The 27,312-nt window shown below is 38.2% G+C and overlaps 2 protein-coding genes across 4 annotated transcripts; both read right to left on the reverse strand.

The window, feature by feature from the left end:
* Positions 1-4,614: 4,614 nt before the first annotated feature.
* LOC145001546 (uncharacterized) lies at positions 4,615-5,967 on the reverse strand. 3 transcript variants are annotated; one of them, XM_078960918.1, is made up of 2 exons: positions 5,857-5,967; positions 4,615-5,411 (listed from the first exon to the last, which is right to left on the reverse strand). In XM_078960918.1, exon 2 carries the CDS (start codon positions 5,391-5,393, stop codon positions 4,767-4,769), a length of 627 nt encoding a protein of 208 aa, XP_078817044.1. In that variant the 5' UTR covers positions 5,394-5,411; positions 5,857-5,967; the 3' UTR covers positions 4,615-4,766. The 3 variants fall into 3 exon arrangements, with proteins under 3 accessions (XP_078817044.1, XP_078817043.1, XP_078817045.1); XM_078960917.1 differs by lacking the exon at positions 5,857-5,967 and adding an exon at positions 5,740-5,850; XM_078960919.1 differs by lacking the exon at positions 5,857-5,967 and adding an exon at positions 5,740-5,848 and having other exon boundaries at positions 4,615-5,408.
* Positions 5,968-9,451: 3,484 nt separating this feature from the next.
* Positions 9,452-13,329, reverse strand: LOC145001246 (Exostosin family protein). Its single transcript, XM_078960607.1, has 4 exons — positions 12,941-13,329; positions 12,175-12,326; positions 10,882-11,233; positions 9,452-10,232 (listed from the first exon to the last, which is right to left on the reverse strand). Exons 1-4 carry the CDS (start codon positions 13,238-13,240, stop codon positions 9,564-9,566), a joined length of 1,473 nt encoding a protein of 490 aa, XP_078816733.1. The 5' UTR covers positions 13,241-13,329; the 3' UTR covers positions 9,452-9,563.
* Positions 13,330-27,312: the final 13,983 nt, after the last annotated feature.

The following is a 27,312-nucleotide window of genomic DNA, read 5'->3' on the forward strand; positions in this document are numbered from 1 at the left end:
CAACTTGTCGAGTTTTCCCTTGTCTTAACATGATCGGTCCTTTCAGTCGAATCCAAAGCTCCATACAATAGATCCTTAACCATAGATACGTCTAGAAGGGGCAAGTTTCCAACTTTACACCCAAAGACTATCTAATATGCCTTAGACTCAAAACCTAGCTCCTTTGAGGAAGGTCTTGACGCGTTAAGCCTTTAAACTCACATCCCATCGACCCAAAACACATCTGATGTCCAAGGGTGGACAAATCGCATAAAGTCTTTAACTTTATGTCCATACATGCGTGAAATACTCTCCAATGTCCATTTTAGCCTTCATTATGGGCATAATGCATGAATAGGACATGGAGGCTATTAAAGTTTGCAACTTTAATCCTCTAGAGATTTTATAGAGGCCAGATCTACGTTCCTAACCTTTGGAAACCTCTTATCTTGAGACATCCAACTCAAAGTTCCAAAACAAGCCTTAAACTACCAAAAGATGAGATCTAAAACACTACATGTCAAGGTTATGGCTTTATAACTTCAAAATTTAACCCTTGATATAGAGTTTCTGGATCCAAGATCACTCCTCCAAGATTGCTACTTCTCTCTTCAAGAGTTCCTTCAAAAATACACCACAATACTCAAAACTTCAATGAACAAGAAGGGGAGGTGGTTCTAGGGTTTCTCTGAGTAAGGAGGCCAGCCTTAATGGTTAATTTCTTTAAATATATATTGTACTAAACCCGGAACATTAGGGTTTTCCTTTACAGTGTCTACTCGTCAAGTCGGGGTCTTCAAACTCGTCGAGTAGACCTTGAGTCCCACGTCCAATATGATCTCTACTCGTCGAGTTGGGCTCCCCAACTCGTTGAGTCCCAGTGCAAAACCCTAAAAACTTAAAAAAAAATAAATGATGCCTAGAACAAACATAACAATATTCTTCTTCCAACTACGCAAAATATCCTAGTGATACTAAAATCACCAACATCATATATTGAAAAGTATTAGTTGCAACCTATCATAAATTGGTGCAATGGTTGGTATTTATAACACTAAATCTCAACATTTGCAACCTTTATGAAATGGTGCAATGGTTCAAAGAAATGTGAGGACCAAAATTTAAGGATTTGTATGTGCTAGTCTTTGATAATTAATACTCGTATATAGTACTTTAACTATATAATAATTGCCAAAAAAGTACACTAGTCTAGCTATCTTTTAGTTCCCTTAAAATTACTTTCAAATATTTTGAATGAGATTTGAACGTCCAAAAGTTCTTCACCTACCAATATAAGATACATTGTTAATGCAACAACTAAAAACCACATATAATTAATATGTGATAAATATTATATGCTTCAAACACTTAATAAAAGAACGAGATTTATAGTAAAAAAAAATTACAACAGTCGCTTATGTGCATGCATGTGTTGTGTGTAGTTTACAAGAGGGCAACCTATAGGTTAAATCAACATTTGTTCTCGTAGTAGCACAGGACGTAATAACTACATAGAGTGTAAATCTCAAAAACTCATTAATTTGCTTGTTATTCAAGTAATGAACAGTGAAACATTATTTATAAAACTATTAATATAGGAAAAAAAAATATAAGAAAAAGAGAGAAAAAAATGCTTCCGTGAAGCTTTGTTAAGTGGCTTCACTCCATACCAACATTAACGCCTATTACTACATGGCACGGCCACATCATCCTTACGCAAGGTACGTAAGTAAGGACCATTCTCATGGCTCTATAAAACTACTAATTTTACCCAATTTCACAAATTCTATGATTTGCAAAAAAAAAAAAAAAAAATACCGAAAATATAAATTTCACAAAACAATGTCTTTTTCACGAATAATACGGTGGTGCATACGACTACATGAAATAAATGGTTATTTAATGAAAATAGTAGAATTGTGATTGTATTGAGATTAAGTTTTCTATTTTTTTTTTATCATTTTTATGATTAACACTTTATTTTATATTTCTATTAGGTATGTAGTCATTTTCTCATAAATTTGTATTCATTCTTCCACTTGAGAACACTTTATTGATGGGAAATAAAGACAACACAAGCTTGGATTACTCTTGGACAGCCAGATATCATCAGCACTATCCCCATGTGGCAGTGCCCAAATTATAAAAAGTCGAGGGGTGAAGTGTGGGGTGGGGTACATATGATAAGGTAAAGTGGTAAACCCTTCAAGTTCAACTTGTATTCAAATAGTTACTAATCATCAGGGAACTCTTTACCTTAGCCAACTTTGCATCGATTTTGTAAACAAATTAAAGGTTATGGGTTCAGGAAACATGAACATGAACATGAACAGTCTCTGGGATGATTGTGTACCTGAAAGGGAACAAAGACAAATGCATCATAATGTGTCCAAATGCCACAAGAATCTACACAAAGAAATGGCCATTAAGATGAAGACTAACATGCAAATACCATCAATTATTTGTCAAATAACTTTTGAGAGCTTATAGAAACTTTTATCTTTAGCTTTGAAGAAAATAAAATCGAATTAAACAAAAAGTTTCTTTGGGTGTACGAGCTTAATCTTTTAGTTTAAACAAAAAGATTAAAAAAAAACTACTTTAAATAGCTTTTGAGAAATTTTAGAAGCTTGTATATTTTATGTTATTTTCCACCTTTAAAAAACTTCAATTCTTTTGTTGATGGCTTACATATATATAAAAGCTACTCTACCGACTACAACTACAACTAGTTTTGCCCAACACATTCACAATAATCCAGCCTCTCATTAGATTAAGGTAGGATGATAATTTCCAAAAATAAGAAATAAAAAAAAACATTATACTTATCCCTTTGATGGAAAATTGTGAATTACTTTCACAAACAAACAAACACTACACATAGTATATAATCACTTCCATGAAACCAGCATAGATAGCAACCAATGTACTTTGTACATTCTTCAAAGTATCACGGATGAAAGAGCTATAACAAACAAAAGAGGTCAAAGTCACAAATTTGATTTGATAATGTAGCTTAGGTACTTCTCACATAAAAAAAATCTTTAATAATAGAAGTAAAACATCAAAAACACACATTTGGAGGTGTGTTGGTACTAACGTTCTTGGGAGATGTCCACCACTAATGTTAATTGAGATGTACCTTAGATGTCAAAAGATTTCATAGAAACTTTTGGAACATGTATTGTACTATTCATTAATTCCTAAAAAACGAAAATACTAGCATCTTGTCAATGGCTTTCCTAAACTTGCTTGACCCTCAAAATGTCATGCAAAAAATGTATTCTTTCAACAAACTTGAGCTTGTTAACACATGTTCAAGAAACATCAAATGTGTTGGTCCCAAGAGGATCGTAGTAAAGAGTGTTTGAAATTTTTTATAAGATAGTGTACTAAATATTCAAAACAATCGGATTCAAGAGAATCGTTGATGAAATGATAACGACAATTACAGTTCCAAAAACGGAATGAAATGTTCGATCACTATAATGAAGAACATACTTCAGGTGTTTGAAAAATTGTTTCAATTTATATATTGGTTTGGAGTAAATAAAATTTAAACCTTATTGAACATATCATCCACATCGAGAATCTCTTGTTTGATGGAAACAAACTTAACATATTTATCTCTTCTCTTCTTTTACCAATTTCCCTCGACAAGAATAGAATATAGCCGTGGGAGATCGCAGTCCAAGCAAAAAGTTCTTAGTGTAAAAATGTGTCAACTTTATGGAGTTCATATTTTATTTGGAAACACATTTTGTAATTAGCACGAATAAAAAAACTTTATGCTTAGTTATGCTTGATAAATTGATAAATTGTGGTTAGTTTATGACCCAAGTTTTTTTTAAGTTGTCATGACAAGTGAAATATAACTTATAAAATAGTTTTTTTTAGATACTCAAACTAGCGTCCCAACAAGTTAAGAAAAAAAAAAAAAATCAAAATGTACACTTCATTATCTATTTAAAAAAAAAAAAAAAAAAAAAAAAAACTCATTCCTCACATTCATTCCCCAACGGCCAAACCCGCCGTTCTCTCTAATTAAGTCAACATCTCATATTAATCATGTTCGTAAAATTCAATTAAATTTCAAATATTTTTGTAGAATTAGAAACTGATAATAAGATAATTATACAAAGATAGTTAATTATTTAACGATCGATGTTTATATACTTTAAATATTAATCAAACTAAAATCTAATAATTGGTAAAGTTATTAATAATTTATTTATCAATTCTATAATTAAAGATGTAAAAATATTAATTTTTTTTACCAAATGTTTTTTTATCGGGTAGCTGCTTGATTTTCAGATGTCAAAAGTTATTGTCCACATAATTGCAACCTAAACAGGTAGTTTGTCAATTTTTGTCGAAACATGGTTAATTTGTAAAGAATAAGTAGAAAAGGAAGAATGTATAACGTTACTAATAGTTGAAGTAGTGGGGTGTAACTTTGGTTGTTACAAGGACTTAGGAGCTAAATCGGAAACTGCAAGGACTGATTCTGTTAACCATAATAAAATAGTCAAAAGAGCGGTATCCTAGCTTTTCAGCTGTAACACACAAGATTTGAATATGTAAAAACCCAAAAGATAAATCAGAAGTGAGAAGAGAAGGTTCATAATTAAGAGGAAGAAAAGCAATTTGATGTTTTCCTATATATATATATATAAACAATTCTTGAATGATCAAAGGGAACACAGCTACGAGAGTGAAGTTACATATATACCCTTGTAGCTGAGCTAGTGACAATCGAAGATATTTTCAAGGACAAAAATGTAAAATCAGATATTGGGTTCCCAAAGTAGAGCAAATAGAAACAGGAGACCAATTACAATAAGTGGCGATACTTCATGATGATGATCTCTGTGGTGCCGGAGTTCATGAGCTCCATTTCCGTACATATGCGGCCCATTGAATGCATGCATATGAAGACTGAAAATCGACGGAATAAAACCCCCAAATGAAAACGTAAAATTCCCATAAGTCGCAGTAAACGCAGGTCCAAAACCACCGATTATTCCAGATCCATGTTGATGTTGCACATGATGATGATACGCATTCCGATTTCGTTGACGGGAAGTCTCCGGCCGTTGACCGGCGGGACGATTTGGAACTGATTCAGATTCAGACCTCGCGTCTGGATTCTTCCCTCTTCCGTATAAAGGGACCAATTTCTGTTCTTCAATGGAGGCCTTACACATCGGGCATTCTTGTGAACGAGAAGGCATGTGAAGCCATTTGTAGATGCAAGGCCAGCAAAAGAGATGACCACATAAAGTAACCACCGGATCTTGAGCTAAATCCAAGCATATGCTGCACTCGAAGTTTCCACCATCGCCATTGTTGTTTGAGAACGATGAGCTTTGGGTTGTTGGCCTGCTTGCCTCTTCCCCAAACCCACCGGACATCTCCTACCACAAGTACTACTGTCAATTCAAAACAGACAGCCAACAGAAATCCAATTAAGATCATGAACAAATAATTTCCAGAGCGAAAATGAACAAATTTATAATCTCTTCTTCGATCATGAATCAGAAAGTAAAACTATCAAAATCCAGCAATACACATAATCAGATCAATTTGAGAAAGCATGATTGATTAATCAATTATAAGAAACGTGAAATTAGTGATGATGCATCGATAGCAAGATCTTCTACGGGTTCATACGCAATGAATTCCAATGCTATCGTTGATTTCAAATTAACATAACGCAATCAGAAACAAGAAGGGAAAATGATGAAATTTTTGGACAACCTAAATGCAATCACAATCAAAATTGGATGTTGATTACATTGATTAACAACATAACGCGATGTTAATCAAATATTATGAGAATTTTAGGAAGTTGAAGAGGGTGGAAGGATTATTCACCGTAGAATCGGAGGAAATATAGCGATTGGCACCCCGCCACCTTTTTGTTTGAGTGAAAAATAGAGGTCGGGATTTTCATGGAAAATTGATTTTGTGATTTTTGGAGCCATGAAATATTGAAAATAAAAAGAAAAAAATATATCAATTCTACTTTTTTTCAGTTCACAATAATACTCCTATATCATGTACACTTGTAACGTAACATTGACAATGTTGATGTAGATAACAATCATAGCATCTTTTTTTTTTATAACATTGTTCTATAATGATTAATAGATTAATCCTATCAAACTTTATTCTCAATTTTGGGTTTTCAAATTTGTTTTATGCCCATATATTTACCAAAAGGTTTTTATTATTTTTATTTCATGGTCCAATTTATTTCGGACAACGGCATGGATGTTACTTGTTAGTGTGTTAATGATTCCAATAAGACCCATGCTAGGCCCAATTTTATATAGCACATCAGGCCAATTTTATAGCCCAACCCACAATAAAGTTCACCACGAACCTTCGATATGGCCTTTTGATCGATAAAGCCCTTTTTTGTCTCAAGTTCTTTGAGTTCGTGCTTTCTTGGATCATTTGGAATGATTAGGGTTAGAGACTGTGAAATGAATTTCTCCATTGATTTAACAACCTGCGATTTAAAAAAATAAGAAAATTATTTATTGTAAATTATAAAAATGGTCATAATATTTTCTGTTTTTTGCTACTTAGGGACCTACACGTAAGTATTTGGATAGGCCATTGATCAGGATTTTATTATTTTCTGTTTCTAAGTATAATTACTTTTTAAATTGCAAAGATCGTCCATATTGTTGACACAACGTGGCAATTTCAGCCCAAGTTTCAAAAAAATTGGCATGAGGGATCATCGTGGTTCATTTTTTTTTTTTTTTAAACTAGTGGGCCTTTGGTCTAACGTGACCAATTTACCCTTGATGAAACTATAAGGGATTGGGCCGTTGGGGTGGGTAGGTCATTGATTAGGATTTTCTTATTTATTTTTTGTTTGTTTACTTCTTTTTATAACTCTAGAATTTTTCATTAGTAAAAGGTGTAAAGTAAAAGAGTTTACCTTGATGGGAAGCCAACCATTCCACAAAAATTCCATAGGATTAGAAACGCTATATATTAAGTCAATTTTTTCACGGAAATATCGAATTGAGAAAGACTGAAAGAGCCTACATTTGAGCATGAATCGTCTACATTTGAGCATGTTTATTCATTTAGAAAAGGACTGAAAGAGCCTCAAATTCCTAATTTTCCACACCCTTAACACCCTTCTCAAGGGTTTTTTCTAATTTCAGTTCAACAATGTGGTTGGATTATTAACAAAGTTTATTCAATCGGAGATCAAACAACTTTTTATTTAACCACATATAATTTTCTACCATGCATGAGTCCATGTAAACAACCATTGTGAGATTAGACCTCAAAACTAATATTGGGTCTGTGAAGAGAAACATTTGCATTGCTTTAGAGATCTCTCATTTGGTTAAAAAACTCTTTATTAGTCACTTTGTAATTGTTTGTTTCTTCATTTTTCTAGCTTATTAATAGCTTATAAAATTCAGTTGCTCAAAAAAAAGATAAGATGGACCTTTTGTACACATAAATTGTCCACTTATAATACAAGGAAAAAGAGTAGCACGTAGATATTGAATGCATTTTGAAAATAATAGGGAAAATTGTTGTATATTTTGCATAAAACACCATAATATGCATAAATTAAGATAATATGCAAGGCTATCACACAAATCGTTAATTAGCCCAAATAGATAATACGTATGTTTAATTATATATGTTAAACTAGTTGTGAGGTTCATATATTATATGAGTTAATTTATATATATATATATATATATATATATATATATATATATATATATATATCAAAATATTTAAAAATTGGAATTTATAAGAAAATAAGAAAAATAATGAATTGTTATAATAAAAAGGTTTTTTATCTTTTACATTTAAATAAATAAAAAAAAACTAATGAGCTTTAATTTTAAAAATTTTAAAATTAAAAGGTAAGTTTATGAATAAAATTGATATATATTTATTATTATATTTATTGCAATTATTACATTAAAATATAATGTGGAATTTAATAAAATAAAATAAAAACTCATAAAATGACATATAGAAAAAAAAAATTATTTCAATTAACCACAAAATGATATTTGGCAAATTAAATGAGATTATGACAACGGCAAAAAAAAAACTTTCATTTATTATAAAGAATGATAATTTTCCGGCATGTTGCAACAATATTGACTATTTTTATAATCTTTTTTAATATAGAGACCAAATTTTTAATTACTTTTTTCTTATACACAAATACCATTTTTTTTTTTTTGTTAATTTTGGCTTAAATAAACACCATTTCTTTAACTTTGTTACACAAGAATCATTTATGTAACTTTTTCTTACATATGTCAGTGTTATTTCCTCTTTTGTAAGTTCTCGTTTCAGTTCATGTCGGATGTCATTTTTATTATATGAAGATTTCACCGACTACATTTATCTCCTCGGCTCCATTCAAAATGAGATTTATGGAATTTGTTGTTGTTGTTGTTACTGTGTCTCTTACATATGGTCAATTCTGTAATTTCATGTATATCTTATAGAGGGACCATTTCTATAAAAAATTTACATAGGAACAATTTCTATGATTTTTCTCACACATGAACCACTTTTGTAATTTTCTTTCCTCCGGTGATCATTTATGTCATTTTGTATATTTGAAACACATGTAGCATTTCTATATTTCTTCTCACACATGGACCGAATTCACCAAAAAAAATGTATTGTATATGATTTTGACTTTACGAAACATATATATTTAACATTTTGGTAATGTTATATTGGTAACTTAAAAAAAAATCTTTTGTTGATTTATGTAAATGTACCGTTGATTTTATTTTAAGTATCTCCTTTTTAACCTGAACACATGTAGGCTTCAGAGAGGCCTAAGGGAGCAAGAAGTGCATCCGCACAGGGCCCAAAAAAATAGGGCCCGAAATTTAGTGGTTGTATTCTATTCCATCCGGGTTCGAAACTTGTTTTATTATTACTTGGTCTTAGTTTCTTTGCGTCGTTCCATTAGATCCTCTCTTTTGTTAAATAGTTCTTTCCATCCATTAAAAAATGAGATTGAAAGGTTCATTCTTCCTTATCTCATTCAAATTTAAATTTTCAGGGCCCACATTTTTTACGTTTCGCACAGCTTTCACTTAACTGTTATTAAGGAATATAACAATCGTTTGTGAAAAAAAAAACACATAATAACCAATTGGATGTTAGAACCAACCTTTCTACCATTTTAATCAAACTCCTATAAACTATATAGAAATTCAAGGAAAGAAAAATCATTTTGCGTTACAAATTTACATAGCAACACAAAGAATCGTCTCTTGCTAACTAAGAAAACACGAGAAATAGAGGAACTGTTGATGTTTTGGTGTCAGATGATGATTATGTCCCCAAACTATAGAGTTATAGGTTAAAGTTGGTATAAATATTTAAATATTAAAATTTGGCATCATTCAAGATTTTCATACATCCAAATTTGAACACTCCTGTATACCAAAACGATTATCATAAATTATGTATTAATAAATTAAGAATATACAATAACAATTTTTGTATGTTATACGTAACCAAAATATAGACTATATATAACAACTCTACAAATTTCATTCTTCTAGTTTGAGGTTCAATCTCCTAAGCCAAACAGAATGCAATATCATATGAAACACATCAAATCTTTGGGAAGGTTGATTCAAAACAAAATGTCTTCTAACTTGTCTCAAATTCTCCTTTAACCTCAAGTACTCATCTTCCCTCACCCCCATCAAAATCTCCTTCAACCGTGAAACCTCCGACACCTTAACATTAACCGAAAAAGCATCCCATTTCAACACGTCGCTAAAAGGTAAAACATAGTTTTCAGATATTATCACTGGCACACACTCTGAGTAAATGGATTCTACAATCCTAGGACTAGCGACCTCGTAGCCGCTAGGGCAAAGACAGTATTTGGAGGCTAACATGAGAGAGTAGTAGTCTAGGTGTTCTGGGAGGTACTCAAAGATTTGGAGATCTGGGTCCCGACCCATCCAATGGTGAAGGAGGATGGGTCTGATTGGACCGTGGACTCCACCTGCAAAAAATGCCAGGTGGGGTCTGAAGGTGGTGGCTGGTGGAGGGAAGACAAGTTTTGAAGGGATGTTTCCGCTGTGGAGATTTATTTCAGGGAGACTGACGTCTTTTTGTGGGTCGAATCCTTCGGATGAGTTGGCGTTGCATAGGACTCGAATTGAATTTGTGTAAAGATTGGGGTGTGCTTTTGAGGCATGTGGGCCCTGAAATGTTTTTTTTTGGAACATATATAAGATGATTGGAAATTGCCATGGTTATAAAGAGAGTTATCATTTGAGTTGCATAATTCTTCAATTGAATTACTTAAGTAAATTTGGTTTATTTTGCTTCTATACTCACATTTACTTGTTTAATTAGTGGAATGGTCACTTATTTTAAATGATTTAATTTGAGAAAATTGGAAAATATACGTCGACCATAACAAATACACGTTATTGTAGAGTCGTGTAATGATTAGAAAGAATATGGTGAAGTAAAAAGGTAGAATACTTTGGTATGATGCCCATAAAATAATAATATTTTTGTGCAAAAGAAATTCCAAGTGCTTAGTTTTGAAAATGGGAAAAGAAATAATAATACTAATGCGTATATTAGTCACATTTTTGTGCACTAGATAAATTTGAAATGATTATAAGGACCACAAAGAATGTATGGTGGTACGCTAGTAGGCATGAGTAATAACAAGTGTGCATTGATGATTGAAATTGTTCATGAGAACCATTTGTGGTATATTTTTGAAAGCACAGGGACCGTTGATGTAAATTAATTTTGGGTAAAGCTGGAATAATAATAATAATAATAATAATAATAATATGATTAAAGATAATAGAGTTTAAGGAGAAAAGTAATTACCCAATCATGACAAGAGAGCATGAAGTGATCAGCAGCATGAGTTCTATTCCAGAAAGGGTGTTTGGTGGAGATGAGTCTGACGTAATCAGATACAAAATGTCGAAGTGGGGTCAGGTCATACGTGTCAGGCTTGTACAGATACTTGACCATCCACGTCACACTGAAAGGCATGAAGTAAACATGCGCCTGGTGCGCATGTTTAGTTCTGAAATTTTGTCCTCCACGTTCCATCTCCATTATGAATCTTCCTTCTGTTGTGTATATGTTTTTGCATGGTCCATCATGCACCATTGGAAGCTCACCCTCTTCATATACATATACTTTAAATCTCTTCTCCATCTCCATATAACTCCTATTTAATTTAATTAATCATTTTCTTATATATAAGATTTCACTATATATATATGTGTGTGTAATAGCTAGTTTTGTTGCCTAAATAAAGAAAAGTTACAAAATACTTATAACTTTTCCACTAAAATTGTTTTGCTAGAAAAAGAGGATAGTAATTAACAAGACATTGCCACAAAAGAAAAAACCCACTGGATTTTTATTTTTTATTTTCTTGAATGCGTCTATTAGAAGTAAGGCCTTTGATTTCCTTTTAATGATTATAACCCAAAAACAATAGCGACATTCCCTTTTTTTGATGAATGGAATGTTGTGGTTATCATTCTGGTAGTGACTTAGAAGGAAAGTAGTTCTGAAAGGCAATCCAGGCTTTCCCTATTATTTATTTATAATTATAATTATAATAAACTAATAAACCAAATAAATTGTATTTAGCTTATAATTAGTTTTAAATCTTTCTATAGAAATTTTGCATCTTAATTTCATCGACGTTTGTTTATTGTTAGTTTTTTACTACTAAAAACGAACTGAAAGACATAATACAAAATTATCTTTAGAAATATAAACTAGATACACTTATATCATCTATCTATGTTTAACCTTGATTAAATTATAAGTTTCTATGCTTTTTTTACTATAACATAATCTTCATTTTTGTTTATTCTTCTTATTTTAATGGAGGAATAGCGTCTACACCATTTATCTATGACTATTGCTAATGTTATCATTGAAAATATCATTTTTTTTGGAACATGGTTTGATTTTGAGAAGAAAATGTGAATTATGTCATATCTGTAATTATGTAAAGTTTAATGATTAAATAAATAATTAGTTAATTTTTTCCACACGTCAAAACTCAAAATGTTCTTTCGTAATTCAGTAGGGACTGAAAGTGAAATTTTGAGAAGCATTCTATGGAGTAAGCTGAGGGACGAAGAAGCTTACTGATAAAACGCGCTTGGGTTATGATAGATATCACTGGACAAAACGTCGCCGCTTCGAAGAACTTGAGATAGGTTATGAACAGAAGCAGCTCGCCGGATCGCAGCTCTTGCTCTTGCAAGTTCTATCTCCGGCCGCCGCCGCCGCCGTCTTGCCTGCAATGTTTCAACGATAACGCATCACGAATCGCAAATGTTAATCTAAAAACGATGAATATAAATCAAAATTAGGTGAACCAGAATTCGTCGAGTATAGAATTCGAAATCAGGTGATTTTTTCATAGAATCATGATCAATGCACACAGTCACTCTCACACACACATACACACCTGAATTCTGCCTGATTAACGTCACCCTAAGAGTAAGTTGGATACAAATCGGGATCGATACAATTTTGAAGCAATCGTGTTTTACTCTATATCAAAATTTGCGTTTGATCAGTTTGTAGCTTCAAATGCATATGAACGCACGCAATCAACAAATTCAAGGCGATGCTACTTTAATTGTATATTTCCAATTTATACACATATAAATCGTAATGTAACAGATTTGACTATCGGAATTCAGTCGTCTAGATTCAGTGAAAATCGGAAAAACTTTCGGAAGAAGGTAAACACTTAACACACTCACACATGAAATGCATGCACAATTATACAATTAAGTAAAATGAACAGCTTAATTTCATGATTGTCCTGTAAATCGTAAATGTAGAGCTTTACATATCAGAATTAATATCAATAACAATGATTTTTAGAAAAAATGGTGCTTACGATGAAAGTTCGATTACGATTGAGAATGAGAGGAAAAGACGTTGATGATCGGTAATGATCCGGTGATATGACGGCTCGGAATTTGTAATCGTCAGAATGCTGATGAGTCAAGTTCATCTGACTTTGCAATTGAACAATCGGAATGACGAACTCCGGTTGCGAATCAGTGCTGCTGAGGAAACAAGAGAATACAGCGCCGAAGGATATAATCAGAACTGCTACGACGGTCGTCAGGAAAATCGCCGTTGCCGTCGCCGTCGCCACGTAAGCCGATACTCCTCCGTATCTCGTCGTCTTCATAGCTAGCAAGAGACGACGCTTCGATGTACAGGAGTGGAGAAAACTATCTCGCTCTTTACCTCTCTCTGTGTTTTTATATGGGAGGAAATTGACACTTTTTATGAGTGTAGTCAAGAAATTTTATAAATAGATAAATAGATATAAGTCTAATTGTCTAAATTAGACCACCTCACCACCATACTTATGTAAAAACCATTTTAGCCATATATTCCCGGGTCACAAAAAAATGAAAGAAAAAAAAATGAAGCAAATAAATAATAAGGCATGAAAACTCGCCATTTTTAAGTAAATTACACTTTTAGTCCTTATAGTTGGCACATTTCTGCACTTGTGATCATATTCTTGAAAATTTGTCCTGGATGATCGATGTGGTTAGTAAAACCCAAATGGCTGGGGTAAGATGGTTCGAGATTAACCGTTTAGTCAAACCCAAATGTGATCCCACATCTTCCATAAACTCAAAATAACAAGAAATGACATTGAACAAACTGTATCACATGTAACATGCAACCATTATTACAAATATATCATATGTGATATGTAACCGTTATTACAAATTGGCTAAGACTATATATCTCATTGTGTAATTTTATTTTCTCCTTCTTTATAAAAATATAAACGTTTTGTATTATAAATATAACTTTTATGATATTGCAATAAATTGTAATATTATTATTTATATTCAAAATTAATATCAAAACAACAATGTAATTTTTAATAACGACAAACGATTTGACACTTTAATATTTGGTTGATGGTTAAGTGTAATAAATGAGTATTTGGGAATTTTTAATTGTAGATTTGATCTTTAAAACTAATGACAAATAGTTATGGTCTGTTAAGTTGGATATAAATGGCCATAATATACCTTTTAAATTTATATATTATTAATTATATTTTTATTATTAGCTTTATAAATAAGTGATATTGACATAAAATTCCTTTTATCAGGTCGATCATCTCATACTTTCATTGTAAGTAACCCATGCCAAAGTTTAGTGACAGTTAAATTTTATTAAACCCTTTAAAAAGGTTCGCTCATCTCAAAACTTTCTTTTAATATTTTACACAAATGGTCCCTAGACTTGTTAGCGATTACAAAATAATATAAAAGCAAAAATAACAGCTCACATGTATTTAACATATGGGATTATAACAAATTAACCTTAGAAACCTCCGATTCTCAATTTTCAAAAATTAAACTAAAAATACATATTAAACTCTTTAAAAAGGTTCGCTCATCTCAATACTTTCTTTTAATATTTTACACAAATGGTCCCTAGACTTGTTAGCGATTACAAAATAATATAAAAGCAAAAATAATGGTAAATCAGTCAGCTCACATGTATTTAACATATGGGATGTAACAAATTAGCCTTAGAAACCTCCGAATAACAATTTTCAAAAATTTAACTAAAAATACATACTGAAGCAAGCCACACGAACCAAAATTGTAATTTTCTCTAAATATTATTATTATCTCGTTTTTTTTCACATGTCCTCTTCTCATTCATTTGGATATATGATATTTTCTAAAATTTTTAAAATTTATATTTTCCACTTGTATTTTTTATTATTTTATTAAATTAAAATTCCATATTTAATGTGTAAGGTAATATATATATGTAAAGTATTTTTTAGAAAGAGTTTATATATGTAATGTATTCAATACATTAAAGTATCATTAATTTTAATAATTCAAATTTTTTTCATTTTTTTTTATAAATTTAAACTTTTCAAATTGTTAAAATTTTATATTTGTTTTTTTTAATTAAACCATGTAATACATGGATCTCACACCTAGTAATATATTAAATCTAACATTTTTATCAACTTTCTCTTTTTCTTGTAATTTTTGTATCTTTATTATATTAAATATGAACAGAGACATATATAATATTATACTTAATATTGTTTAGCCTTCTTTTATTTCATAATTATTTCTTTTAGATACTTTGTGTTGGTAATCAAAAAGTCAAATCGTTGATTCCAATATTGTTGTAAATGAAGCAAATTAAAAGTCTTCGTATTTTTTATTATTATTGTAAGAGTATACTTTCATCAGCAAAACTTAATGTTGGCAAATATAGTCCGACTTGGAACGGCTAATGCTTAATATCGAGAAGGTACTAATAAAGATAAGGATCTGTTAATCATTTTCGGTTGTTTTTTAAAAACAAAAAACATGAAATTTCGATATTGCCAAAGTATACAACAAGTTGTGAAACAATCACTTCAACTGTCAATTTTTAGAGACGAAACCATTGTAACAGGTTGTAATTCGTCATTTATAACCCTTATCCCAAAATGTAAAGATCTCATCTCCCTTAGCGATTATAGACCCATTAATCTCATTGGATGTATGAGTAAAATCATCTCTAAGGCTTTGGCGTTGCGGATAAAAACGGTTATGGGGTCTATAATAGGTGATGTTCAATCCGCTTACAGGCGGAATATTCTGGAGGGTCCTCTTATTATTAATGAACTTTGTTCATGGGCTAAGAGATCTAAAAGAGCTTTGTTAATGTTTAAGGTAGATTTTGAAAAAGCATTTGATTCAGTAAATTGGGGGTTCCTCGATTCTACTATGCAGCAAATGGGTTTTGGGATTAAATGGAGAAGTTGGATTAATAGATGCCTTAAAACAGCTTGTGCATCTGTGCTTGTTAATGGCTCCCCCCACTGACGAATTTCCAATCTTGAGGGGCGTTCGCCAAGGCAACCCATTGTCCCCTTTCATCTTCATTATTGCAATGGAGGGTCTAAACGTTGTGATGAAAAGTGCCTGTAACAATCAATTATTCCGTGGAATCAAAATATCCAAGTCGGGGCCAACAATCTCACATCTTTTCTATGCAGACGATGTCATGTTCATTGGTGAGTGGTGTTATGAGAATATTCGAGATCTTACTAGAATTTTGAAATGTTTTAATGTTTCATCGGGACTCAAAGTCAACTTTCAAAAGTCTAAGGTCTTTGGTATTGGGGGCCTTAAAAGTGAAATTAACACTTGGGCTAATCTTCTTGGTTGTGCAATTGGAACTCTCCCCTTCATTTATTTAGGGGTCCCGGTAGGAGCTAATATGGCTCTAAAGAAGCATTGGAAGCCAATTATCGATCGATTTCAAGCTAAGCTTTCGAATTGAAAATCAAAGACACTTTCCTTTGGAGGTCGCCTCACACTGATCAAATCAATTCTTAGTAGTCTACCTTCATACTACTTCTCGTTATTTAAAGCCCCAAGTTGTATTTTAGATCATCTTGAAAAAACTAGAAGGCGGTTTTTGTGGGGTGGCACCGATTCATCCTCCAAAATTCATTGGGTCTCATGGGCAAATGTACTTGCAAGTAAAAGAAATGGAGGGTTAGGCGTGTGATCCTTAAAAGCTCAGAATAATGCTCTTCTACTGAAATGGTGGTGGAAAATGAAATCCAGAGAAAAGACGATATGGAAGGATGTGGTGGGATACATCCACAAAGTCTCAACCAAACCTTTCAACTGTATGTCCAATAAAACTGGTAAAGGGTGTGGCATAATATCATCAAAATTGCGTATGACCTAAGGGCACTTAAAATTAATATTTCAAAGGTGTTTGGATTCAAACTGGAGTCTAGTAATGAAATCTTGTTCTGGAAAGATGAATGGCTGGGAAATTTCAAGTTACAAACAAGGTTTCCTGCTTTATACTCCCGTGAATCAAAAAAAATGTTGCAGGGTTTCAAAGAGTCTGTCAAATACAGGTTATTCCTGGAGGTGGAAGTTGAAGGATCTTAACCAGGCAGCGATAACAGAACTTAGTCAATTATCTCTTCTTCTTGGATCTATGAGGTTTAATTCGACTCCATACAAACTCATTTTTAAAATTGATGGTGGTTAACATTATTCGGTTGATTCTATGAGATGTTTTATGGATGCAAGACTCACTATCCCAAATAAAGTTAGCATGATCTGGTGGAAAACAGTTCCGCTAAACATATCGTGTTTTGTATGGAGGGCGATTCAAGGCAGGATTCCGGTGTACTCCTCATTAAAGGATTGGGGTATACAGGTACCATCTAATATTTGTAATAGTTGTGACTTGGAAAGAGAGTCGGTGTTGTTGGATTAGATGTCTAACCCCATAACTGTTATTGGTATGTATTCGACCCAAGAGTAGCATGGTCCATTGTAACATCGTAAATTTCCAAAACAAATTTCACATTTATAAAAACATAATTCATATGTAAATCATAAAAACATCATTGTTTGAAACTCAATTTATAACATATAAAAATTCCCAAGATCTCATAGTATAAAAATCCCGTGTGTGTACTGATCAAGCTGGCGCCTTCCCGCGATTCTTACTAGTACCTGAAACACATAACACAAAACACTGTAAGCACAAAGCTTAGTGAGCTCCCCAAAATACCACATATAACACATATTAGCCACTCAAGGCTATAACTTTGTGGGTCCGTGCACCCAAACTCTGTAAACCCTCAGGTTCTAACTCGACAAGCATTCACAACATAAATCACATAGAAAAATGCAGTGCAACAAACAATATATATAAAACACTGTATCACATAACTCTATTTACCTACTCAAGGTAAAGTATAGTGAGAAGACTCACCTCGCGTATCTCGGTAAATATCTGTCTCGGAATAAATGTGATCTAGCCTCCGCCTAATCACACAAAGTAATACACTCATAAATACAACTGAACTCAACCCTAAAGGTCAACAAGGTCAACGGTCAACTTTGACCGGACTCGGTGAGTCTATATGTGTCCGCTGACTCCCTTGGATCCTCTCTTGACACGCCGAGTACTTCTCTAACTCGACGAGTTTCACCTGGTATAAATCGTGGGGCCACCACGACTCAACTCGCCGAGTCTCAAGAACAACTCGGCGAGTTCCGGCTTGACTCAGTCCCCCCTGACTCTCCCTGACTCACTGAGTCGACCCCTCAACTCGACAAGACCACTCGCTGAGTGGTTACGGGCAAACTTCATGCTACTCGACGAGTCTGTTCTTCAGACTCGCGCGAGTCCATGCCATGCATAAATTCAAACTCACTTCTGAGGTCAGATCTGTTCCATACAATCTTAGATCTGGCCTCCCCAAGCATGATAATCACGTAAAGTCCAAACCTTGGTGCTCAAACAACAACTATTTTCTCCTAAATGATGTTTTAGCCCCATATCTGTGACAATCGTCAATCTTGAGTCAAGTCAAGTCATCAAGTCAAGCCGGTCAACTCTATTAAACCTTGTGTATTAGGGTTTGTGTTATGTTCATACTGTATAACTTGCTATATTAATGGGAAAACATCACTTGAGAAAAGTCTTGTGTTAAAAATTTCCTAAGCCCTAGTGCTAATCAATGAACTAAACTGATGAAAACCATGTTGCATACTCATTGGGAGGGTGTGGGATCCTTAATCATGACTTAACGGGGCTCAAGAAACTTGCATTGCGGAGCCAAACACCCACAAATGCCACACTTGAAATCTCTCTCAAATATTGAAACGACCCAAAAATTTCGTTTTTCAATATAATCAAAACCATAATATGAGTATCATAACACGAAGAAAACATACGCGATGTATCCCAAATCATAATAAAATACTGTGCGGAAAACTGTATCATACTATATCAAATCCAAAACAACTAAAACCATCCCCAGGACAAAAGCTAAGCTGTGGTGTGTGCGATGCTATCACCCCGAGCTCTTCCCTTTGCTTGCAGAAGTACCTGAAACCAAAACTGAAACTGTAAGCACGAAGCTTAGTGAGCTCCCCCAAACTACCACATACCATACAATAACATATAAACACATATTGGGCCTCGCCCACTGCATCGGGCCGAAGCCCGGAAACTGCATCGGACCGATGTCCGGGACTGACTGGGACCTTGTCCCCTGCATCGGACCGAAGTCCGGAAACTGCATCGGACCGAAGTCCGGAACTGACTGGGACCTTGTCCCCTGCATCGGACCGAAGTCCGGAACTAACTGCATCGGACCAAAGTCCAGAACTGACTGGGACCTTGTCCCCTGCATCGGACCATAGTCCGGGACTAACTGCATCGGACCAAAGTCCGGAACTGACTGAATCATAGCATAGCATAACATATCAACTAGCATGAACACATATACTGCATACTACATCGGGCCGTAGCCCGGAACACATAACACATAACACATAACACACGGCACATAAATCCTGTCTGAGCCACGAAGGCATCAAACATACTAACTACTGCATCGGACCGAAGTCTGGAAACTTCTGCTAACCGAACGGGCCGGCATTGTGGCCTTAGACCCGTCCCTACTGGAAGGAAACTCACCTCGTAAGCTGGCTGCTGAGTGTGTGGCTCGGGAAGCTAACGGCTGCTGCTCCTGAATCTCCTCGGCTACAAGTCCATAAACACACTCAATCAAATACTAAACACTGCGCTTGGGGTAAAATGACTCTTTTACCCTTGGTCAAAGTCAACTCTCTTTTGGGCTGACTCGCCGAGTTGGGCCGCCCAACTCGCCGAGTCCTACTCTCACTTCTCAGTTCTGCACACTGCTACTCATCGAGTGCGGCATCGACTCGACGAGTACCCTCTTGATCCAAGAACTCAGACAATCTTCATCCGACTCGTCGAGCCGTATGAACAAACTCGACGAGTTGTTCTTGATCTTTAAGAAGATTGCCTTGGACTCGCCGAGTCCTAACATGGGTGAATTTAGCTCCCAACTCACCGAGTCACCCCCTGTGGCTCACGGCTCAACTCGACACATCATGAAGGGACCAGTCCAGTGACTCGCGACCAGACTCGTCGAGTCACATATACGACTCGCCGAGTCGCAGCCATGCATCCATCAAATACGCCGATTTACTCAATTCCAGTCCATGCCATTCACAGATCTGGGCTTCTAGGACACAAATCACACGTAAAGTTTCCAACTTTACGTGTAGATATTCACCAATATGGATTTTAAGGCTCAAAGTGCACCAAAAGAAGTAGATCTAGGGCTTTCATGCAATATAACCTCATAAAGGCATTAGATCCAAGTTCCAGGGACTAAATCATGCCTAGATCTAAAGGCTAACAACTTATTACAACCCACAAAGCACAAACAAGCTTGGGGAAGAGCCCAAGAAGGACTCCTATGAAGCTAAAAGAGATTACAAGCTTGAAAACAGGGGGGAAACGAGCTATACCTCAAGGAAAACGTTGGGATGACACAAAGATGCCTGGTCTCCTTCTCCTCTTCTTGATCTACTCTTCTTTCTCCTCAAAATCTTCAAGAACACTCCAAAAACACTTCAATCTCTCAAGGAAATAAGGGAAAAGCGAGGTTGGGAGTTCTGGGGGGTGAATGGGGACGAGGTTGGGCGGAATGAGGGTTTAAATAGGGTGCAAACCCTTGAAATTTAGGGTTTCATCCAACAGCGGTGACTCGCCGAGTCCGGGATATGGACTCGCCGAGTCGCCAACTTAAACGTGTCCTGAGTCTCGTCCCTACTCGGCAAGTCGGACCTTATGACTCGCCGAGTCCAAGGCTAAAATAGGGAAATGCTCAAATAAAATTCACATACCGGAAACCAGGTGCTACAAATCTCCCCCACTTATTTTAGACTTCGTCCTCGAAGTCTGCTGCTCGATCCTGAAACAGCTCGGGGTAATGCTCCATCATCTCGTCCATCGGTTCCCAAGTCCATTCCGAACCCTTGCGGTGCTGCCATTACACCTTTACTAGTTCTACCCTCTTGTTTCTCAAAGCCTTTGACTTCCTGTCAAGTATTGTGACTGGGCGCTCAATGTAATTCAAGCTGTCATCAACCTGAATATCCTCCAACGGTACTACCGCTGAATCGTCCACCAGGCACTTCCGCAGCTGCGAAACATGGAAAGTGTTGTGGATCTGACTGAGCTCGGCTGGCAGATCCAGCCTATACGCCACCTTGCCCACCCGGGCTACAACCCTGAACGACCCGATGAATCTTGGGCCCAACTTGCCCCGCTTCCTGAATCGAATGACACCTTTCCACGGTGAGACTTTCAGAAGAACCATATCTCCCACCTGGAACTCCAAGTCCGAATGCCTCCTGTCGGCGTAGCTCTTCTGCCGACTCTGCGCAGTCTGCAGCCTACTACGGACCTGCTGGATCAACTCAGTCGTCTTGAGCACCACTTCGGTGCTCCCTATGACTCGCTGACCGACCTCGCCCCAACAAATCGGGGTCCTGCACTTCCTGCCATATAACATCTCAAAAGGAGGTCGATCAATGCTCGCATGATAACTGTTGTTATACGAGAATTCCGCTAACGGAAGATACGTATCCCAACTGCCCCCAAAATCTAGAACACATGCCCTAAGCATGTCCTCAAGAGTCTGAATCGTCCTCTCGCTCTGCCCGTCAGTATGAGGGTGGAAAGCGGTGCTGAAATGGAGACGAGTACCCATCTCGTCGTGGAACCACTTCCAGAATCTAGACGTGAAACGCACATCTCGGTCCGACACCACCGATACCGGCACTCCATGACGTGCCACAATCTCCCGCACATAGATATCGGCTAACTTTTCCGCCGATATACTCTCTTGAATCGGAATAAAATGAGCACTCTTCGTCAACCGATCCACTACTACCTATATCGAGTCCACTCCACGTGCGGTCCTGGGGAGTTTGGTGACAAAATCCATGGTGATATCCTCCCATTTCCACACGAGAATGTCTAACGGCTGCATCTTGCCGTGAGGTCTCTGGTGCTCCGCCTTGACCTTCCGGCAGGTCAAACATCTCTCAACATACCAAGCGACGTCCCGCTTCATGCAGGGCCACCAATAATCAGGTCGAAGATCTCGATACATCTTCGTCGCTCCTGGGTGGATAGAAAATCGAGACTTATGAGCTTCGTCCATCAATACTTGTCGTACCCCACCCCAGTACGGTACCCACACCCTACCATGAAGCGTCAACAAACCCCGACTGTCGTAATCAAATGAAGCTACCCGGCCCACTATCCTCTCACACTTCTGTCTCTCCTCCTTGAGGCCCTCCATCTGAGCCTCCTTGATCCGCTCCAACAACGGAGTGATCACTGTCATCCTCATACACAGATCTCTGATAGGGGCCGTCGACACCTTGCGGCTCAGGGCGTCAGCCACCACATTGGCCTTTCCTGGATGATAAAGGATCTCACAGTCATAGTCCTTCAGCACGTCCAACCATCTCCTCTGCCTCATGTTCAAACTCGGCTGATCCATAAGATATCACAAACTCTTGTGATCCGTGTAAATAGTACAGCGGACCCCATAAAGGTAATGTCTCCAAATCTTGAGGGCAAATACAACTGCCCCCAACTCCAAGTCGTGGGTAGGATAATTAGCCTCGTGAGGCTTCAACTGTCTCGAGGCATAAGCTACTACGTGTCCTCGCTGCATCAATACTGCTCCCATACCTGTGATCGAAGCATCACAATAGACTACGAAGTCCTCTACTCCCTCTGGCAAGGTAAGGATCGGAGCCTCGCACAATCTCTGTCTGAGAGTATCGAACGCCGCCTGCTGCTCAGGCCCCCAACGAAAAACCACCGACTTCTTGGTTAGTCGGGTGAGCGGCACTGCTATCTTGGAGAAGTCCTGAATAAATCTCCAATAATACCCTGCCAGCCCTAGGAAGCTCCGAATCTCAGATGGAGACCTCGGGACCTCCCACTGCATCACGGCCTCAATCTTGGCCGGATCTACCAAAATACCCTTCTGGTTAACGAGATGACCAAGAAACTGCACCTCGCGCAACCAGAACTCACACTTGGAGAACTTTGCGAAAAGTCTCTCCCTCCTCAAAGTCTCCAACACCTCCCGCAGGTGCTCCTCGTGCTGCCCCTGTGTCTTGGAATATACCAAGATATCATCTATGAATACTATCACCGACCGATCCAGCATCGGTCTGCACACGCGGTTCATGAGATCCATGAACGCGGCTGGGGCATTGGTGAGCCCAAATGGCATCACCACGAACTCATAATGACCATACCGGGTCCTAAAAGCAGTCTTCTGTACATCCTCATCTCTAACCCTCATCTGATGATAACCGGAGCGTAGATCGATCTTGGAGAACCAAGACGCTCCCTGAAGCTGATCAAACAAGTCATCTATCCTCGGAAGTGGGTAACGGTTCTTCACCGTTACTTTGTTCAACTCCCGATAATCAATGCACATGCGATGCGACCCATCCTTCTTCCTCACAAATAAGATCGGCGCTCCCCAAGGCGAACTGCTCGGCCGAATGAAACCCTTGTCTAACAGCTCCTGAAGCTGTGTAGACAACTCCTGCATCTCAGGGGGAGCAAGTCGATACGGTGCTTTGGCTATCGGAGCCGCACCAGGAACTAGGTCGATCCTGAACTCAACCTGCCTCTCTGGAGGTATCCCCGGCCAATCCTCGGGAAACACATCCGGGTAGTCACGAACAATAGGAACATCATCAATCATCGTCTTGCCCTTCTCCCGGGCATCCAAGACGTAAGCTACAAAACCGGCACAACCCTGCTGAACGTAGCGCCTCGCCCTTGCGGCGGAACAAAAGGTTGGTCCTCGCTGGGGCCTCTCGCCCTGAATCACTATCTCTCCCCCACTGGGAGTGCGAACCCTCACTAGCTGAAGCTCACAATCAATCACCGCCCTATTGGGGCTGAGCCAATCCGTGCCCACAATAACTTTATTCCCACGCAGGGGAATAGGAACCAGGTCCACTGAAAACTGCTCATCAAATATCTGAAGGGAACACCCTCTATGTACTCTGTCGACCCTCACGGTCCTATCATCTGCTATCTCAACCTCTAATGGACGATCCAGCTCCCCTGGAGCTCTGCTAAATCTCTTGCTAAGCGCAAGCGATACAAATGATCAGGTAGCCCCCGAATCGAACAATACCAAAGCAGGGATGCCGTTCACCGAGAATGACCCCGTCACCACATCAGGAGCTCGCGCCTCCTCTGCTGTCATCTGAAATGCCGTGCTCTTCGCCACTGGCGCATCAGATCGGCCCTGCCGGCCATCCGTAATCCTCAAGGTGGCAGGGGCAGGTGCAACCACCTTCCCTGCTGCAGCTAAACTGGAACACTGGGACCTTTTATGTCCCCTCTAATTGCACTGAAAGCAAATCAGATCTGATGCTGTAACCGTAGTAGCAGGGGCCGTACAATCCCTACTCAAATGCCCAGTCCGACCGCACTTGTAGCAGCCGGAACTCCCTGCCTTGCACGCCCCCTCGTGCAATCTCCCACACTTGCCACACCGACCGTGGCTCTGCTGACTCCTAGACCTGTGATCTGAAACCTTGGGCTTTTTGCCCACACTGCCTGAACCCGAAACCGCCTCCGGTTTCCTCTTCTTCTCCATCTCGAGATCAATCTCCCTCTCTCTAGCTCTGGCAATCATGTCGTCCAGCGTTTTACAACTGGACCGGCTCACAAACATGCGGATGTCACTCCGCAACATCTCATGATAACGGGCCTTCTTCATCTCCTCATCGGCTGCATACTGAGGAACAAGAAGGGCCCTCTCCCTGAACTTGGCGGTGATCTCCGCCACTGTCTCTGTAGTCTGGGTAAGGTCCTGAAACTCCCTAGCTAACTGCTGCACCTCAATGACCGGTGCAAACTCCGCCCTGAACCTGGTAGAGAAATCAGCCCAGGTCATGGCATCCAATGCCGCATCATCCCCGATGGCATGTCCGACCTCCTCCCACCAATCCCGTGCCCTGTCCTTCAGAAGACAGGACGCCAATCTGACCTTGTCCCCCTCGGGAGACCTGCTAGTGCGGAAAGCGTTGGCCACATCCGCCAACCATCTAGTACTCGCTATGGGGTCCCGCGCCCCATGATAGTCTGGAGCCCCGCATGCCCTAAACTCCCTGAATGTAAGTGTGCGTGTCCCCATCACGGCCGCCATCTCAGCACGGAAAGTACTCAATCTCTCATCCATCAGCTCTAAAATACCCTCCTTGATCGAACCGAAGATCACAGGAGTCTGCTCCAGTATGATGCGGATAACCTCAGAAGAAAGGAACTCTCTAGTCTGCTCATCCATCTGCCCGACCTCCGGGCCTGATCCCGATCCTGATCCCCCTCCGGCATCTGAGCTGCCGACTGCTGGTCTCGGACGCAAAACTACCATTCTGAAACATATCATAACAACATCAGAACACTGAAATATCTCAAGGGATCATGACACTGCTACTAGCTTCCTAGTCTTGTCTTGGCCTTCCTTGATTCGAGTACGGATCCTCTGCTTTCAGTAGTACGGGCCCATACTACCTTCCACATCTATCCGTACTTTCCTCAAAAACTGCCTTGACTCCACCAAGTCACTTCTACTACTGCTATTCTCTGCTACTCTCATCCTAGGCTTGCCCTAGGGAAACCTCAAGCTTAACACGACTGGTCCTCAGCTGCTGTAGGTTTCCTCATAACGCCAGTTAGCCACCACCTAAACACCATCACATATGATGAGGATCAGATAATCCTTCAAGTAAAAGATCCGTCCCTACAACGGTTGGACTCAAACAAGAGTTGCGCAATAGGGCCAGTTCCAGCACTCTGGGATTATTCAAACCTGATCACATGTGGTGTGACGTGTTCACCTAATGGCTAACTCCCACTACTCAGAACCCCACCAAGCACGAAGCAAGCAGCATTCGGACAAGGGAAACAGACTCAGGCCAAACTATTCTCATAACAAGAAACTGCACTAGCATAGGATGCTAAGCTTCCACTAACAGGCATAACCTAATCAGGCTATCCTACTGCTGTCTACTCAGTACTAGCATGCAATACTCATAAAGTTGTAACACATAAGCAGGCACATAAGGCATTCTCCTAGATCCTTAGTCCTATACTAGCATGCTGTTCTACTGAAACTGAAACTGAACAGTTAACTTGTATGGGTAATTTGGGAGTACTTACTTGAGCTCGGCTGACCGCATGCACACACCTCTATCTTGTTAAAAACAATTCTTTCTTTCTAAGTGCTTTCAAAATTCTTTTTGGTAAAACATTTTTTTTTATTTTACTAAAATCTTTTATTTCCCTTAGTTTGAGTTCAGACACACCCGGAAGTGTATCCGAATCCCTCAAACCAGGGCTCTGATACCAACTTGAAACGACCCAAAAATTTCGTTTTTCAATATAATCAAAACCATAATATGAGTATCATAACACGAAGAAAACATACGCGATGTATCCCAAATCATAATAAAATACTGTGCGGAAAACTGTATCATACTATATCAAATCCAAAACAACTAAAACCATCCCCAGGACAAAAGCTAAGCTGTGGTGTGTGCGATGCTATCACCCCGAGCTCTTCCCTTTGCTTGCGGAAGTACCTGAAATCAAAACTGAAACTGTAAGCACGAAGCTTAGTGAGCTCCCCCAAACTACCACATACCATACAATAACATATAAACACATATTGGGCCGAAGCCCACTGCATCGGGCCGAAGCCCGGAAACTGCATCGGACCGAAGTCCGGGACTGACTGGGACCTTGTCCCCTGCATCGGACCGAAGTCCGGAAACTGCATCGGACCGAAGTCCGGAACTGACTGGGATCTTGTCCCCTGCATCGGACCGAAGTCCGGAACTAACTGCATCGGACCAAAGTCCGGAACTAACTGGGACCTTGTCCCCTGCATCAGACCGAAGTCCGGAACTAACTGCATCGGACCAAAGTCCGGAACTGACTGAATCATAGCATAGCATAACATATCAACTAGCATGAACACATATACTACATACTACATCAGGCCGTAGCCCGGAACACATAACACATAACACATAACACACGGCACATAAATCCTGTCTGAGCCACGAAGGCATCAAACATACTAACTACTGCATCGGACCGAAGTCCGGAAACTTCTGCTAACCGAACGGGCCGGCATTGTGGCCTTAGACCCGTCCCTACTGGAAGGAAACTCACCTCGTAAGCTGGCTGCTGAGTGTGTGGCTCGGGAAGCTAACGGCTGCTGCTCCTGAATCTCATCCTAGGCTTGCCCTAAGGAACCTCTAACTCTACCCAAACAATCCT

Source organism: Lactuca saligna, chromosome 6, assembly GCF_052625555.1.
Source record: "Lactuca saligna cultivar CGN05327 chromosome 6, ASM5262555v1, whole genome shotgun sequence".
Lineage (NCBI taxonomy): Eukaryota > Viridiplantae > Streptophyta > Magnoliopsida > Asterales > Asteraceae > Lactuca > Lactuca saligna.